General features: G+C 37.0%; 1 protein-coding gene across 2 annotated transcripts in view; it reads right to left on the bottom strand.

Annotated features, from left to right (window-relative positions):
• The window catches only part of GSTCD (glutathione S-transferase C-terminal domain containing), a 44,396-nt gene that overhangs the window by 1,717 nt on the left and 23,896 nt on the right, over nucleotides 1–18,783 (bottom strand). For both annotated transcript variants that reach the window (XM_063156444.1, XM_063156445.1), the window contains exons 6-11: nucleotides 10,268–10,383; nucleotides 10,001–10,045; nucleotides 9,486–9,614; nucleotides 6,876–7,009; nucleotides 5,129–5,159; nucleotides 1,191–1,260 (exon numbers count right to left, since the gene is read on the bottom strand). In XM_063156444.1, coding sequence (XP_063012514.1) covers nucleotides 1,191–1,260; nucleotides 5,129–5,159; nucleotides 6,876–7,009; nucleotides 9,486–9,614; nucleotides 10,001–10,045; nucleotides 10,268–10,383 — 525 coding nt within the window. The remainder of the gene's footprint in view (nucleotides 1–1,190; nucleotides 1,261–5,128; nucleotides 5,160–6,875; nucleotides 7,010–9,485; nucleotides 9,615–10,000; nucleotides 10,046–10,267; nucleotides 10,384–18,783) is intronic.

Raw genomic sequence — 18,783 nt, 5'->3', positions numbered from 1 at the left:
GAGCCTTTAGAAGTTCTGGGCAGGTGGCACCAACACACCCTGCAGTATCCTTGTATTTCAGAGCAGTTGGTGCACATCACAGTTGAATGCAGGGCTCAGTCCAACCTACTCTGTCCACCCACAGTGAGCCCCCAGACAGAACTATCTTCTCCTTCTCAGCTTAGTTACAGAAGAATTTCACTGCTTTGAATTCACTATTATGACATTTGGCCTCAATTATGTTGGTGGTTTGAGATTTGAGAGAGGTAGTAATTGGGCTGGAGACAATTTAAAGATACAATAATAAGGGAGAGCCTGAAAAAGATCGTTCCAACTCAGTCCTGCATGGATTTGTATGTTGCAGGGAGAAATCACTAGTTTGTATAACCAACCAGACAGAACTCTGCAAATCACCTTTTGTAGCCCTATCCTCCCACATCTGTGGTTTCATAGAAAACCACCTACTCGGGTTGGTTGAACAAAATGGCCACTGACTCCAATATTATTATTACAATAGTACTCACTGTCAGGGCAAAACACTTAAAAGTTACATTTGTGGAAAAAAAACCCTGCAGTTTCAGACATTGAGAACAGATAAGAGTTACAATCCTTCAAAAAAAATTTTTGATCCTATTTCAATTTTCAGTCTACAGCATGGGGTCCAACACTAGTAATGAATATTGACCTTTTTAAAATTTGTTTTTCAAATATTGTGATGATGACAAAAGAAACTGACAAATTTACTGTCAGCTTTTATACAGGATCTCTATTATTTTATTTTTGGGCAGCGAATATAAGAAATACTTTCAATTGTTCAAATTAAGCTTCTTAAAAACATTATGCTTATTAGCTAGTACTGCTTTCATATACTTTGTAAATATTTCTTCTAAGCCAAAAAAGCAGACTTATCTCTAAGCAGCCTTAGAGTTCCTAGGCCCTTCTGTCTTTTCTGACCTGGAAGCTAGTTACAGCTTCCATCAAAACAACAATACCAAACTGTCACTTTAATATTGATGATTTTGGATGAAGAAAAACATTTCTATAGCAAGAAGAGAACAGCAAGATGTGAAATGTGACGAAACTTAAATTTTCAACTGTTATCTGGAGACATCTACTTAATGCCCCATTCATAAATGTCCTACTTCTTCCTTTCTGTATCAAGGTAAAACCATTACTGGGATGGTTTACACAACAGCTGCAGAAATTCATACCGATTTGCCTGCGTTCAGGTGGAAGCTGAACAGCTGTCTGATCTGCAAATCTGCAAAGGATCATGTGCTCCTATAAAAAAGACAAAAAAAATCATTAAGAAAAATCTGATTAAATGCTTAAAAGTATCAGAAATGATACCACATTGAAGACAGTACTTCTAAAAAAAATTCACCTGTGTGGAAATCCCAATTTTTATACTGCAAATACTTGTGTAGGTCAAGTGTTTGTAATCACTGCCTCATTTCTCCTCATTAGTATTTATTTCTTGCTAAACTTCCTAATTCTTTGCAGCAGTTGAATGGGATGCAATGTATACAAGACAGCATCCTTCAAAGACATCCTGCAGACTAATTTTGCCTTCAATAACTGATGAGCAACACAGCCATCGTTTAGCACAGTCGTAATAGGGCAGCCTCCCTGCATCAATAAGCAGCCGAGACAAAATTCTTTAACAGTTGATTTGAACATTTCTCCCAAGCAGTGATTTTGAATCCCAGGATAAGCTGATGGGTCAAATTTCCCCTGCCCCACCAAATCCAATCAGATCCTGAGGGCAAAAAATACCTGGTTGTGAATAGGAAAGTCTCCAGCAAAATGAGCACAATTTACTTTCAAACTACCCCTGTTCCATTAAAAGTTTCTGCAGACACTTCTACAGAAGACTTTCTCCCTGCCCACTCAGCCAGGGGGATGGTGCAGGGGAGGGGGCAGCAGCAGAGCCCCATCCTCACTTGCCTTCAATGCCAGCACAGTGGCACCTCAAAGGTCAGGCAAGGCAAGGAAGACAGGTTAGCCAGGGGAGAGAGCAAACCCTTGCAGGTGTGGCAGTGGAATTACTGCTCTGATGACAGCTGTGCCTGTGGGACAGCTGCAATGCTCAGTACAGGGCAGAGTTAATCAGAACCTTCTTAGAATCCCACAACGTTGCCAAGTCTCCCACAATGTCATGGGGAGAAAACAGAAATGGGCAACAGCACAAAGCGCTCTCCCAAGCAAAGCTTCCAGAGCTATAGTTCTGAAACAAGGATATGTGTCTTGCATCAAAAAGATTTTGTTTTTTATTCTTACCTGATATAAAATTACAATTTTAAAGATTTGGTTCTTATAACAGGTGGAGAGAGCTAAGGACACTTAGCTAAGTGTCTCACCTAAGGACACTTCAGGTTCTTTCATTATTCTGAAGTAAGGAGACTTACTCCAGCTTTTTTTAGAATGCCATAAACATCTAAGTCTTCACTCCACAAGAAATCTTCATATTAAAACAAGATGGCGATTCCCCCACTGCACTCCACCCAATTCATAAACAAGACACCTGACTGCAAAAAATTTTCCCATATATTATAAAATAAAATATGATCATCTCTTGATACACAAATATTACTCATTTAAATATATTTATAATATCTTGATGCAAGGATATTTGTTCCCTAGTACAGCACAAAGACATGAAGGTTTCCAGCTCACAGCTTCATAAAAAATACAGAAGTAAAATAAGAACATGTTATAACACATTTAGGCCTTAAACATGTTACACCCAGGCAGTTCAGCTCAAATGTGGCTACTCCTGTAGTACAAAAGAGGTAAAAATGTTAAACCCAGATGTGACCACTGAAGAACGGAGAAGAAGGGGTGCCACAGACAATGTGGCCACTGTTGGAGAGAAGCAGGAGTGACAGGCAGCTTGGGGAGAAAAAGAGGGATTTAGAGGAGAGGGAGAAGACCCATGTTAGCACACAACTCTTCACCAGTCTTCAGGCACCTGACAGAACTTGGCTCTTTGCAACAGTAAGTTCCCAGCTCTTTGGACCAGACCAGAGCCAAGGTAAGTCTTGTCACTTGACCTGAATATCTGGACTGACTCCAATCCTTGGCTTCTTACAGTGTGATCCAAAAAGATAAACTAGAGGCTGTTATGACTACATTGTTTCCCCCTGACACAATGATTAAATTGTCATATTTCCCGTTGGCTGAAATTTTAAAAAAGCATTTCTAAAGTAAGGATGAGAAACTTCCCAAAGTGTGCATAAACAATTAACATGTTTACTAGAACATCTACCTGTTCCATTTCTATTAAATTTCCAAAGCTGTATTTGCAAATTCATACAGTTCTACTTTCCAATTCTCCTTGTGTCTTGACAGAGTCTCAAAATGTATCAACAGAAATCTACAGCTATCATAACCTTATTCCTTGCAACTATAAACAAATGAATTACAGCATAATGTTCTCATCAAGAAAGTTTTGGAAATGCCAGACTTCTGGATGTCTTTTTAGATCTCACTAAAATAAAAGATAAGAGAAATTAATTTAAAATGGGAACTGGAGTGGATGACACAGACAATGTCTGGCTAACATATGGCAACTTTGGCTGCTAGCCAATAACTTGTAAGAATTTATTAATATGAAATATAAAAACACATACAGCTAGCTGCATAGCAGAAGTTATTTATAACTAGGATTATTTGAGGCACCAACCAGCCTAGACCAATTGTATAGACTCTCATGTTACTAAGAGTAGCAATATTTTTTAGCCTTATCTTTGACTCCTGTGCCCTTCTGCAACACAATTAATAAAATTCTGGAGCTTCTACAGTATTGACGAACCCTGTGATTTAAATCTTCATGGTTTAACAGATTAGGAAGAAATCCACTGAGTTGCAATGAGATTATACACACTACCCTAATCTAGGAATCTTAGGCTTTATAACTGACACCATCCCTCTCTGTACTGTCAGCAGGTTTAATAATGCTAGTAAATAATTTTTTTCTGAACTGAAACCCAACTTCTTGGAGATTATGTCACAGAGATGCTGAAAGGAACATTAATCATGGGAAAAAATAATGGCGGCTCCACATCCATCATGTGGCTTTTGGCACCTCAGTCTTTGGGCATTTATTACCTGGTAACTGAACTATTCCCTTATAAGATGGCTGGAGATTTTCTGAATTTTTAAAACTCATTCTAAATTAGGGATTAAAAAGGATAATCTCTATTTTCCTGCCACATACATTATCTTTGCACTGCCCACTGTTTCCAAAAGCATTTGGATATTGAAATACCCTCCTTCATTTCCATATTTCTGTTACAAAGAATTATTTTGAACCTCCAAAAATCACTTCTATATTGTAAAAGCCAAGAGTCCTGTCTAGGATTTGAGCTGAAAATTTAGTAAAGTTCCTGCATAACCCTGCTTCTCTCAAAAGGAAACATGTTTTTTTCCATGCCACATTAAGTACCTCTAACCTTCAAATTTCAGGTTGCTCATCATTAACTAGTTTAAACTCACAAGACAAAACTTAGCAGATCAGTACCAGTTTTCTGCTGCCCACCTCTCTGCTCTTGTCCTTTTCCACTCTCCTGTTAACCTTCAATTTGTCAGTATGCTTCAGTGAAAATTTCTACTGTGCTTCTCTCAGATTATCTCCACAGACCCCAACTGCTTAGGGTCAAAACACACTTCAATATTTTAAAAGTAATTTTGAACAACATTTTAAAGACTGTATAAAATATAAGTACTGTATTAAAATCTTGCTGATCTGTTTAAGCTCTTCCCACTTACAACATCCAACGTTCTAGACATAAATTAGGGGGAGGCATCTAATGGTTATTACAACAGTTGTATTCAACATCTAAACAAATTGCTATCCTGTAATTTTTAACTGATACACATTGAAGTACCTTAGGAATGGCTCACTTATACATTATGACAAAAAGGTGGTTTTTTTGTGGAGAAACTACTTAATTTTGTTGAAGAAAAAAGCCTTTAAAATGGATGGTGGAGAGAAAACACAATGGCACCTGCACTAATAATGAACATTTCACATAACACATGCCCCTCCTATTTCTAGAAGATAACCACCTATATTCCATTTGATAAGAAGACCCAGTGAAATGCAGGAAACTGCAAATAAATATTTTCCCTCTGTCCTTTTACATACCTTGTAGGACAAAATTTCTTTGAACTGATGACTGAAAAAAAAAAAACAAATATATCAATTCAATTCACATCTGAAAACAGCAAAGGTGGAAAACAGAAGCAATCATTATATACTTGAACACATTTTAAAAAAACCCAGCAATATCTTTATCATACAGAAAGGCTTTAAAAAATACCAAAGCCCATTACAGTTCCAGTTCACTAGAAAAGTGTATTTAGTGGGATTTTTTTCCCTCATATTAATAAAAACTCCCTCTTATAAATACTAACATACTTACAGTGGTTTTCTCATTGTCACACAAACTCTTTACATACATTTAATAGTACACACATATATTTTGTTTATATCACAAAGCTAAAGGGTCTTTACAGTGGAATTGAGTACAGAACACAGCCACTATGGGGATACGGCCAGGTTATCATGCTCTATGATCATACAACATAAGGAAAAAAAGAAAAGGCAAACCCTAAAATGTAGCTCAAGATCAGGCTGATAGTTTTTCATAGACTTATGAGGTTAGATTGAAAATTTCAGCAAACACAAATATTCTTGCAACATCCACAGTAAAAAGTTTTCTAAGCGATCATTTCCAGTCTTTGTGGTCTAAAAATGTAGCTGGTGAAAAGTTAAACATTAACCAGCCAATTTTAAAACAAATATACTGACAAAAATTATATGCCTGTTCATTTTAGAAGGCTTGGAATTTTATTGTCTCTTCATTAGAAGACTTAATGTATTATTGTGTCACAAGAGAAAACAAAAGAGATGGAAGTACCAAATTGACTAAGAAAGAACAGTTAAAGGCAAAGGTTATCAAACTGACAAGTTATAAAGAATTGCTTTCTATGCACTTTTGTGGCAGAACACTTTGATATTATATAAAAGTACGAAAAATATTTCATATGAATGCATAATATCTCTCTAGATTTGTTGATACCTTTTAAGATTGCATGTTTCAGTTTCTTATTTTAGCAAATACATACTTAAGTCATTGATGTAATTCCTGGTAGAATTAAATCTATTTCATCTTGGATATCCAAAATGCAAAGTTCAGTTTTATGAACCAAAAAAATAAAGCCAACCAAAACACGACCCTTTTCCCCCACCTAGTTCTGACTCAGAAGGCTGTTTAACCTCTTATCTTCTGCCACTATATGCATATCCTTTAAATTTCATTTATATCAAAGGCCTTAAAATTCTTAAGCATATGATATATTAGTACCTCCCACAAGGCAGATTTGAAGACAAAATATGTACACAATCCATTGAAAAAGTATTAAAAATATGAACTGAAACACAGGAGAGTTTATCTGCTTGGGAATAAATCAAAGGAGTTGTACAAGCAGTAAACTGTGGTATAAAGCAGACCCATTTCTTTAAACTGACTGCTTACATCTTCCTCCAACATTAAAATGTCAATTCCCCTTCTTAGAGTAATTTTCATGGGTTTTCTATTAACTTTGTGATTTTAAGGTAGAAGGTCTGCATATAAGACACTGTATCTACTATGTTGATTGTATAAAGTCTGAACCATGAATAGATAAATCCAGAAAAAAAATAGTCCAGGAATTACCAATCTGCCCATGAGGATGGATTAAACAGGAGGAAACAGTTTCATTGTAAGTGTGAACCAGCTTAGCCTGGTCACTCTCAATGACCCTCAAATGATTAATTCTATAGTCTTTTAGGATTTTATTCCTTCACTTAAATTGATATTTTAGGGCTTATCTGGCAAGCTTCAGTTTACCTTCGTGGATATTTGAACTTGACTGTATTTTGAATGAAGCCGTAGCAGCAGGGGGAGATGACAAAGGCAGCCCGTGCCCTGAGGCAGTGCTCAATCACCATGTCTGTGGCCACCCCACAGGCGTGCAGGGCCACCTAGAGCAGGAAAACAACCAAGGAAACAGGAAAATTCATCACAGTCTAAATATAATCCAGCATTTTTTTTGGTTGACTTAGTTAGTTAAATGCATGAGGAAATTTTTGCAATTAAAGCTGTTACACCAAAGGCCTGGTCCTTAATTCTCCAGTTTTTCATTCCCTCCTTCATATCTATGTTGATGAAAATTTAGGGTTTATTTCACTAGAAGAAACAAAGAATCAACACTGAAGAAGGGTCGCTCACCAAAAGCACTCAAAAGGCAGATGCACTTCATTGTGATATCCAATAAACTAAACACGAATCTCCAGAAAAATAGTAGTTGTGGAATACATAGTAACAGAAAAACTATATGGTGATTTGTAAAAAATTTTTGTCAAGCAAAATGAACTCAAAAATACAAAGAACTACATCAAAACTGGATTTCAACTAAGCAGTATGAGAAGAAATAGATATACCTGAAGGTCACATCTAAAGGAAAAAATGATGCTATTATGCTAAAATTATGCTAATATTATTTAAATTTAGATAATTTGGTTTTCAAGTACTGAGTAAAACCTATAGGAAACAAACACTGGAGCTGGGGGAGGCATCAAATACAACTTGCCCTCCTTTAATTTTCTTTCCTCTCCTAATTCTTTTATTTCTTTTCCTTAGTGAGGGGCTCTTCAACTAAAACTAAAATAACATTTGATTACAACTACCTGTGAGCACTGACGTGTTTGGGCAACACAGAGGTTGCACCCAAATTCTTTCTGCTCTCCTATAGAAAAACAAATGACTGCAGTACTCAATATCCTGCAAGGAAACACAGGCAGCTCTCTCCTGTGTCCACGTGGCATGTCAAATGCACCACTGAAATGGGGTATTACCTCCTCTGCCTCCTCCCAGGTGCTCAGCACCTCAAAGAGTAGGTCTGGTGCATATTTAAACTAAGGACATTTTGGAGGCACATTTCTGATTTTATGCAGCAGTGTGGATTTATAAAACTACATTATTTGCTTTGCTTTTTGTTCACTGTATGTTTAGAGAAGAGGTTTAAGACTGCACAGCTCAGATTTCAGGGTTCAAAGCTGCTTTTCAAGGTAGAGCAACTGGAAGATAAAAACTTTGCTCTCAGATATAGATTAAAACAAAGTCTTTTTTGTTTCCAGTCTGCTTGCTGTAAGCTCAGCTGAGGAGATCATTAATCATCAACTGAACTGTAATTGCATACAGATGGAAACAAATATTCTAGTCTCAGGCAGAACACTAAAAAATTAACAAGAAAATAATTGCACAATGAAATTTTCTGCTCATATGAATTTAACAAAAAAAAATAAAATTAGTTTAACATCAGAAATAGAATCTTAATATCACAGCTATCAGATTATCATGGAATGCAATTATAGTTACTTCCTCATCTATCCAAGTAGAAAACAAAGCTAGCTCTCTGCTTTGCTTGCAGAAAAAGAGATCTTAAAACAGCAGTAGATAAGCCAGTAGCTTTGCTGAGCCTGTGTGACCTGTTAGAGCAAATGATTTCTTCTTTGGCTTTCTAAAAACCCATTTAGTTAAGAAAAAATCCCAAATAAAATTAAAGATGAAGCTTTTGCAGTAAACCCTATATATTGAACTCACTATCTGAAACAAAATAAAATGTGAAGACTTATGCAGATATTTGGTAATGAAGAGCAGGTAAAGAAGAATTTCCAAGTGAACTCTGCTGACATATACTTCAATATCTCCCTTGTCACAAAACTTGAAAAAGAGAATATAATACTTTTTTTATTAAATAAACACTCCACAGGGTTAACATTGTATTAACCTTTAAAATGGGCCCCCAGAAATCAAGACAGGAATTCCAATGACCACAAAATTGGAGACTCACTTCATAAAACAACTATTGAGCATTTCACACACACAAATCAGTGTATTATTCATGAGATCCTGGCACTTTGAAATAGCTCTCTAGTTCACCCACTGAGATTTATATGACAATGTAGCACAGAAAATAAAGCTAGAGAATTAGAAATTTACACTTGGAAGGACTGGGCTAAAACCATTTATTCTCTCCTCTTTCTCCTGCCCTGAATTTCTTTTCCTTTCTAAAATAAACCAACCAAACAGTTAAACAGCACTGTTCATGTACCATAAACTTCCAGCATTACCCATCCTCTGCTACAGTCAAAACAGGCTTTTAGATGGATGATTTAAAGAACAGTCAGTCTTGCATGGAAAGCTTGCATCTTGCCACAGAGGTTCATATTCTATTAACAGCATAAAAAATGGATGATAGGAATATTTACAGGGCTACAAAATACTATTTATGCATTATTCTTCGCTAGGGCTGCAAAATTCTAGTCAGGACATTAATCTCATTTACTTTCAGTCTGTAAGGACATACAGAATTTTATTCTCTCATGTATATCAGTTGTTTTAAGAATAATTAATCAGACACTGAAGTTTTGAAGTGGAAAAGTTATCATCACTTACCCCAATGTTAAAAGTCCCATTAAAATAGTCCAAATTTGCTTGAATGAACCAAATGTTGTTTAAACCCAGTTCATCACTTCTGTCTTTAGCACGGATCAGAGACAACTCCTTATTTTCTATGAGTACCACCTAAATTTCACACATAGGAGAAAGTAAGGCAAAATAATACTGAGAAATCAAAGTACAACACTACTAAGCAGAAAACTTTGTAGTTTGTTGAGAAAACCTCTGAATCACTTGTAGCAGAGTCTTAGATCTACAAAATGATTAGCTGGAAACCCAGGAACAACCAAAGGCATTTAATACTTGCCAATATTAATCAGCTTGAAAATATTTTATATTTTCCTACAATTTTTGTCTTCTCTCGAAAGCACCACACACATTTGGGGATCATGCTAAAAAAGTTGCATGTTTCAAACTGAAGTCCTCTGCTGAGACAACTGTGATTTCTATGTCCTCCCTACATACATATCTTTTTAAGATGACTACCAGAAATCTTTTTATTGAGGATTTACCTGACATGATGGCATCATATAAGCAAGAACAATTCCAACATGGCCCTGTGAAAACAAACAACAAACAACAAAATATGAGTCACTTTTCAGCGTTCCCTGTTGCTCACTCATTATGTGATGAGCATCCACATACCAATGAGAGGACCTTTGAAAACAGCTAAAATTTCAGCATCTGCACATCTGCTTTTCTTTGTAGCAACAACCACCTAGCACTGCAAAGATGAAAGGTGAAAGACATTGCACCACATAAACAAAAACAGACATTACCCCTCCACTGCAAAAATCCACAATTAAATCTCCAGGTTTCGCGAGCTTTGTCACTGCTGCTACCAAATTGTTCAGCTGCTGCTGCTTCCTGAGAGCCCGGTCTCGAGACATCTTTCCTGGGGATGACAGAGAAAATGCCTAAGTAGTGATCAGCAGCTCTCAACACCGACAATTTTACATGGGTAACTGCAAAGCGCTGCAAATGCAATTGATAGCTGAGATTGAAAATGACAGGAACACTTGCACATCTTAATCCACTTCAAGTGAAATTCATATTTAACATATTAAATATTTGGTAGAACTTTCTCCAAAATGAACTTTCTGGTTGATGCTGTTAATGTATCTTTAGGAACAAACTCATATAAACTTAATGTAAAGCAATCAAACTCGTGTAAGCTCTGGCCTAATTCTCCTCCAATCCTGTGATTCATGCCCAGAGGCAGAGTTCAAACACATTCACAGTAAGGTTGCCAAAATAAATCCTCATTTACTGTATCTATATACACTATTCTTAAGCATTTTGGTTTTAATACTTGTACTCTTTATACTGTCAATTTTTACTTTTCATATTAGCTGGCCCTATTTATTTAAACGACTGCATGTGCAAGGAGGTACTTCTCAAAGTGACTATTTCCACATAGCAAAGACTGGCTTCCATCACATCTGTAACAACCAGAACTGGAAAAACTATTAATTTCTTTCAAATGTGCTTGGAAAAGTCCAACAGAGAGTTGTTTCAGATACAATGAGTTGTTGAGTCAGCACTTATGTATTTGTAAGGCTGTGTTTTGTCTCAGTGGGGCTGAGTGCTGACAGAGCTATTAAAGACTCCTTTTGCTTGTTCAGAAAGCAGAGTTTGACACAGATATTGACAGCTCACCTTCACAATAAGAAAAAAGTACTGAAACAACTCTTTACTATTAAGTACAACTCCTGAAAACACCATCAAATTTTCATACTGTGCAAAATTAGCAAATAGATTCTAGGATCCCTAAAAATCAGAAGTAAAATAGCAAAAATTTTCATCAGCAAAACCATATCCAGTACTTAATACTCAGTTAGTTGATCTCATTAGTATTAAATTAATAAGAAAAATAATTTTTAAAGAATTAACCTACAGTCTTCAAAAACTCTAGCAATTAACTCTTAATGGTCATCAACTAACAAGGTTCATCCTCCTTTACTGTGCAGGCAATAAGTAGTAAATACTCCCTTGAAAGATGGATAAAATCAAGCTTGAATCAATAGGACTTTTGCCTGTTCTACCTCTGTATTTTGAGCTTGGTAGCCAGAGCTACAGAAACACAGCAAGCTGTGATGTAGCCTGCAGAGAATGTTAGTTAGCATGGCTAATGAGTCCTTCGTTGCAGCCAACAGGAAACAAATTCAACCAAAATTTCTGCATTGAAAAATACTACAGTTCACTTTGCATTTCACAAGCTCCGTGATTGCAAACAATGTCAATTGCTGTCTTCAAGAACAGTAAGGAAAAAAAATAGCTTGGAATTTTGCCCTACAAGGCAAAACCTTGAAGAACTTGACGTTTTTTATACAATACATGGAAGGCCCCCGCAAAATTATTTGCTTCCTTCATGAGAACCCAACTAATAGACTGCCAGAGTCCCAGAAAAATTAATTTTCAATAAACGGTCACAACAAAATATTTTATTTGGTTTCACAAATCAAACATTACTGTTAATTCAGCCCATGTCAAGCAGAACTTTAAAGTTTCTGTGGCATTCAGAGGTCTTGCACTTTAGTACAAATAAATATCAACTTTTCAGAAGGCAAACCCCCCTTTATTTTTGTATTACCTCGGTCAGCATTCAAGTTTGTATAATCCTTTAGTCCTCAAATAATTATTTCATGTTTCTCAAGTTGAACTTGAAAAGTCATTAAAGTACCCTTAAAAAAACCATACCCCATATATCACCTTTAAGAATTTAACCCTATCCACCTTCCAAGTCCTGCCACAGTACATCTGCACATGCAGCTACCAACACGTACACATAACACAGCATGTGCATTTTCTCTGTATTGCATACTTCTATTGTTTCAGCACAAGTGTCTTCTTCATTTTACATAAGCCTTGCTTAACTAATTCAAATGACAACATGATGCTACTTTTCATGGAAATTCAGGGGAAGTGTATTCATTGCTATACTGTTTAAGTACAGCAAAAAGATTCAGTAACTACAAAACAACAGATACTGTTTTATTCTGAGCTGAACACGTTTTTCTGAAACCAATGGGTTTTTTAATGGTAGATCCTTATAATAAATCAGGATATTCTAATTATTTCCTAACACCCACAATATCTTCTGCTAAACTCTTTTTGATATCTGTTGGCAGGTAGGGGGTCTTATTTGCTTCTTTGTTGTGGGGGTTGTTGTACTTTTGTGTTATGGGCTAGCGTTTCATGTCTACACAGAGTATTAGTCACATTAATACAGTGGTACAGTGGTTCCCATGCAACCAGTAGAAAAAGCAGAACTCAAAAAAGATGTAAGGAATCCAGCTCAGCTGACTTCCATTTACAAACAAATACTCTCAACAGTCAAAAATAACACCACCTTCAATGAACTCTGCCAAATGCTGAAATAAATACAATTAGCAAAGTCAATAATTTTGCTGAGGTTCATTGGTCACCTTGGTTACTTGGACAATGTTCTTCTTTGAATTCATCTGCTTTTATTAAATCTGTGTGGGCCAGTGCTGAAAGCTCAAGATCTGCCCTCCCCTTCTCCAGCCTGGGACTACATTCCAGTGGTTCCCTTCTCCTCCTCCCAAGCAGCAACCTGTCAGCTTTCAGCAACATCTGTTCCCTACTTGTTGCATGACCACACCAGAGGAGAGAGGAGAGGTATCAGGAGATGGGCCAGCCAGCCTCAGCATCATCTCCAAGGATGCCCTGGCAAAGACCCAGTGGAATCACAGTCTGAAATACTTACTACATCAAAAGGCCAAGAGGCATGCAGGAGGTAGATGTGTCTCAGTTCTTCTCTATCTTTTGTAATAGTGGAGGGAGACAACTTTGATTGGGAAAAAAGGATTATTATATTTTTTGAGCACTACTTGAATCCAATACAGCAAATAGTGTGTCTGTGGCTTGTTTACTTGGGCATAACTCAAATAAGGGACCCAGCAAGCGGGGCTGTTGAGAGAGAAGTTGGACCACATCCTGTATTGGGACTTGAATACCTCCCCATTGACATAAATCTGTCCATTTATGAACAAAAAGTTACATTCTTATGGCTTCAGCTTTGGAGATAAAGCAGACTTTCACTCCAGAGTAGCCATAAAACAATTAACACCACAAAATGTCTCTATTCCTCAACACAATCTAGATTGTAGAATGACACTGACCTTGGCTCTCCACTTGTCAGGCTCAGTGTAAATTTTTTTCCTTACGTTCAACTCCCTTACAGTTGTGAATTCAGTCTGGCTCTTTGAGTGATACTGGACTAAAAAGTATCTGTCACTGGAAGTCTGCCTCTTAGTTACAAAGAATATACTGCTTTACCATGTGTGTTAAGCCTAAGGGTCAGACTTTGAGCTCTGACCTGAATGTAGAATTCAAAGGCTGGCCTCTAAAAGAGCAGTTGTAAAAAACCTGTTGAATTTGATCATTAAAGTCTCTTATTATGTGGGATACCTAATCTGCTGGAGTTCACAAAGAAAACGTCATCAAATTATCAAAAAAGTTTCACAGCTTTTACATTTTCCACTCCATCAGAGTCCCCAAAATCCAATGCAACTAACTTACACAATAGGTGAAATTTCAAAAATCACACTCATTGAAAAGTAAAAAAAAAAAAAAAAAAAAAAAAAAAAAAAAAAAAAATTTAACTCTGAACAGCTTCATGAAATTTTACAGTAGGTATTTAATCATCATTTTCATTATGTTGAGATAATATTTCTGTGTTATCCTCCCTTCTGCAATGTAAAAGTTTAATTCACATTTTGGAAGGCCAGGGGGAAAAAATCATCAGAAAGAAAAGAAAACCCACTTTGAAGCATCATGAAGTACCAACTATCCTAGCAGCCAAAGCTCTATGCTGGACTTTTTTTTTATTTAGAGAAAACTACACCAAACCTTAATTTTTTTTCTTTTTCCATTCTCTTGATCTTGTTGCTTTACCAAGACTTTATTCCCAAGGTATACCCAAAAGGAACCTGTAGGTGGAAAAGTATGTGCTTTCTGGCTCTGCAGAGAATCTCAGAGTTACAATGTGCTGTGAAGAAAAGGGGCCAGAGACCTCTGCACACCACCAGGAAAACTAAATGCCCACACCTTTCCAAAAGGCACATCTACAAGCTGCAGCAGAAAAATACAGTTAACACAAGATGATGTGGCAACTCTGTTGGATTTCTGAGCAGTTTGAGCCCTGTTACTGCAGAGGTAACCAAAGAAATCCTTTCTCGACCATTCCCTTGTCTGTACTACTGCTTCTAGAGATGCCCAGGCTCTCTGTGGAGTGCTACACCACTCCATATGGCATGGTCTCTCACTGCTTGTTGAGCTCTCTGCCAGTGCTGCACTCCATATGTTCACAGCATATGTACAGTTCAGCTTCCTCACTGGCCTTCTCCAGGAACTGTGACACTGGCCCAGAAAGCCAAACAGCTTTTGGCACCAACAGAAATCTTCTATACTTACAAAAAGAGATTGTCATAATTCTTGTAGGGTTTTTAATGCACATGGTCATGAGTGAAGTAACTCACTTCTTCTCTTTAACCAGGTATAAACTCTTATAGCAAGGACTAAAGGATATGTTTTATTATTTGTGTCACCAAGAGACAACATTTACCAATCTTTTTCCCTAAATTTGGATATTATATTAAAACAATTGCAAGGTACAAAAGGAAGCTTGTTCACTGAACAATTCTCAAGAGAAATCATAGTGTAAAGCAGAATAGCACCTATGGTCATTGCCTGCTTCCTAACTCTGCTAACACAGATGACTCACAACAATCTATCATTACAGTTAAGCTCTCAATGAAATAGAAGTCTATTATATTATAACTAAATTGATGTGTTTGTTTACAAAGGCTAAAGCATTTGTTCAATCAGATACAAGATCAGACAGTTTAGGGTTATTATTCATTCATTTGCTCTTTCTTTACATTTGAAAATTGCTATTCTGATTTCTCTTTTAACACAGTTGAATATGAAAATATCAATTTCCTCTTAAAACACTTTTCTGATCTAAGTTTAAAAGTAATAGAGTTGGGGCAAACTAAAAAAACCAAACCATCTAGTTCTGAATGTATAAGTATTTCCTTACTTCTGCATCAGAGTTTTAAAGCATTAGTCCTATCATGAAATATACCACTTTATCACAGACATTAAAAAAAACAGCCAGCAACACTAACCAAAGGGCTGTGCTTTTATTGCTGTCCTCCAGACCTCACCACCTCCCATTTTTAAGTTCTCTCTCCATTCTCTCTTAGAGAACTAAAATATGAGCTAGAGATTCAGTGAAAATGCTGTTTTATAGATGAGGTTGCAATACAGAAAACCTAATTTTCCTTTCTTTTTAATACTAACTTCTTTTACTATTATAAAACTAGCTTGTTTTATAATATGCCTGTTTGAAGCAGAAGCAAACATATCCTGAAGGCCAGAGTGTATTTTTATGAATAAAAGCAATCAGCAGTCACGTTTATGCACTCAGTTCTGATGTAGGTGGTGGGGTTTTTTTTTTTGTTGTTTTTGTAAGCTTTTTTCCACCCTACTGGAAGTTTATCAAAACATACTTGGGAACAATGAGTTTGGAATCATCCCACAAGCTATTACTAGTTGGTAAAAGGGCAAGCAAAAGCTTACTTTTTAAAGAGGTAAAAGGCACACACGCCAACTCTGCAGCTTCACATATTTCTAAAAGCAGCAATCTCTATTAAACGAACAAAATTGCTATTCAGTTGTTTTGGCATAGTTGGAATGTCTATTTACCATTTCCTATCAGAGCACTGCAATAATTTACGTCATCCCAACAATTATTAGACTTTCAGGAAAGTTGTGTTTTGTTTTTTAACTAACCTCTGAGAAGCTTGGGACTAACCAATGGCCAACATTTTTTGCCTGGAGCCCCCTTACAGCTGAGAACACATGGCTACTCTGCACTTGGCAGCTCAGAAGGCATCAGTTCCATTCTGCAAAGACCAGACTTGGAACACTTGAATGTTCCTGAGAAGCCTCAGAGAATGAGCAGCATTTCTAAAGTCACTCATGTGCACATATTGCAAAAATGGCCTTAGCATTCACTGGGCTGGGGGAAAACAAACAAAACCTCCTAAACATCACAAATGAAGGCCATAAACTACCCCTCTGGAGAATGTGCAGCATGCACTTTGAGTCAACAGGTAAGGCCAGAAAAGAAAATCCCAGAGGCCACATTACTTTTTATTACATAAAGTTTTTTATGATGAAATGTGATGATGCTTTAGCTACAGCCAAGGGAGTAGGAGAAGAGAATGCTACAATGCATGATTTAAAATACATTGGGCAATAATCAAAAGGACAGGAAAGACAACTGCACTCCATGAGAGCATTTTATTGGGTTTTTTGAGATAGGAGTCCCTCCTGATGTTACTAACCAATCTGCTCTTTATTAAAGCAAGCTGTGCAAAATAGTTTTATCACTTCAGGCACAAAAACCCCCTACATCTCACACACACTATCTTGGTGTAGTTTAAAAAGGTCAGACAGCTATGAAAACTGACCCCTGACAACCTAAGCAGGAACTTCAGGAACTTGGCCTGCTCTCTTTTTTTTTTTTTTTTTTTGCAGTAAAGTCTTTTAAGCAAGAAAAGAGTAAGGCACCTTTAAAAACCATAAAGACATACAGCCACTAGTAAAAATAAATTAAAATGAATGTTGAGGTCTCCCTGAATGTAATTATGTTCTACTTTAAAAAGACTTGTGGTTTGGTATTTTCCCAATTAATTATCTTCAAAACTTTTCTTCTAAATATTCAGCAAAAAGCAAGCTAGAAAACAAAGACCTAACATAAGTTTAGCACATTAATCTAATCTACTGTTTACACTATTTTAAACTATTTCGTACTAGATTATGAAGCCTGTATATGTACTTAAATTAATGAGTGCTACCAACATTTAGTATGTTTTTTCTAGCCATACTCTTCCAAGTTTTTCACATTATAATAATGCCAACAGCAATCTTCACAAAAACATGTGTCAACACCTTTCCCAAAACATTAGATTAGTTCCAAAGTTCTCAGCTCCTACACATTTAAGCTAAATGACAATGTCTGGTCACCCTTCTCATTCTGAAGCCTTTGAAAGATTCATACTTTCAAGCTATTTTTCTAGGATCCCAAAGATTAGGGAATTAATTTCTTTTGAAATGTCATGACAGAATTATGGCCAGAAACAAAAGACTCTGCAGTCACTCTTCTTCCACTTCTTTGCTCATGTATTCATACACTCTCTCCCACTCCTCTTCCTTCACCTTTCTGCCTTACCTTCACTCCTTTAGGGTTAAGATTCCATCAAGGCAGCTATTTTGCCTATATCTTAGGCTCCTTAGGTGCCCAAACCCACCTATTACTTATGGTGAAGTGTTTAAGATGTGAGGAAGAAGGCACAGCAAAGAAAAACTTAAAAGTGAAAGATGATAAAACATTTGGGGATGAGTAAAGGAAAGGGAAAAGCAGCCTGTGCTGTACTGAATGTGGGGAAAGGTCTATAACCCCAAAAGGAGTGCTGTTCTAGCTAGGCACAGTATTATACCACATGTCAGCAACACCCAGCCTTGGGAGGCAGGGCTTGCTCACTTTCTGCAAATATCTTCAAATGAAGATGTCACTGCCCAACAAGGAAACCAGAATCAAATGTTTTGCTTACCTCTCACAAGCCTAATATCCTGATTGCCAGCTACTGTCTTGCTGAGAAAGGGCAACTGAGCCAGTTCTCACCGGGGCCTAAGAGTGCTTGTCCCTGTGAAAACAGGAGAGCTCCTTCCCCAGCAGAGGTCACTGCAAGGGCCAGAAGCCGCAGCCATTCCCACTCCCAGCTGGCCAGCAGCAGCTTGCCTGCAGGGCACCAGCTCTCAGCAGTGAACAGGCAGCAGGAACAGAGATTTCCCTTGCTGAGCTCCTTAGGCTGAATTGTTTATAACTGATTGGTAAGGAAAAGGTAAGGACTGAATTGCCTCTGTACAGGAAGCCATGAATTGCAGAATTAAAGGAAAGCCCAAAAGACTCCTTCTCATATATTGCATATACACCAACTCATGAATTCCCATCACCACCTCTAATTAAGAAAAAAAAAACATATTAGCTATATTGATAATTTGGATGATTCCTGTCTTTGATTTGCTTATCAAAAAGAGTGAGAGAGCCTGAAATAATAAGTCAGAAACAAAAAAAAGCTGCTTGGAAGACAGACACGCTTCATTTAGCCCTTATGTGTCAAGCAATTGGACAACTGGCTGCAGGACAAACAGCAGGACTTTCAGCTGAACTTCACACATTAGGCCTGTTTACTTTAAA

Source organism: Melospiza melodia, chromosome 5 (genome assembly GCF_035770615.1).
Source record: "Melospiza melodia melodia isolate bMelMel2 chromosome 5, bMelMel2.pri, whole genome shotgun sequence".
NCBI lineage: Eukaryota > Metazoa > Chordata > Aves > Passeriformes > Passerellidae > Melospiza > Melospiza melodia.
Note: the sequence above shows the minus strand (reverse complement) of the source record. Positions and strands in the feature narration are given on the sequence as shown.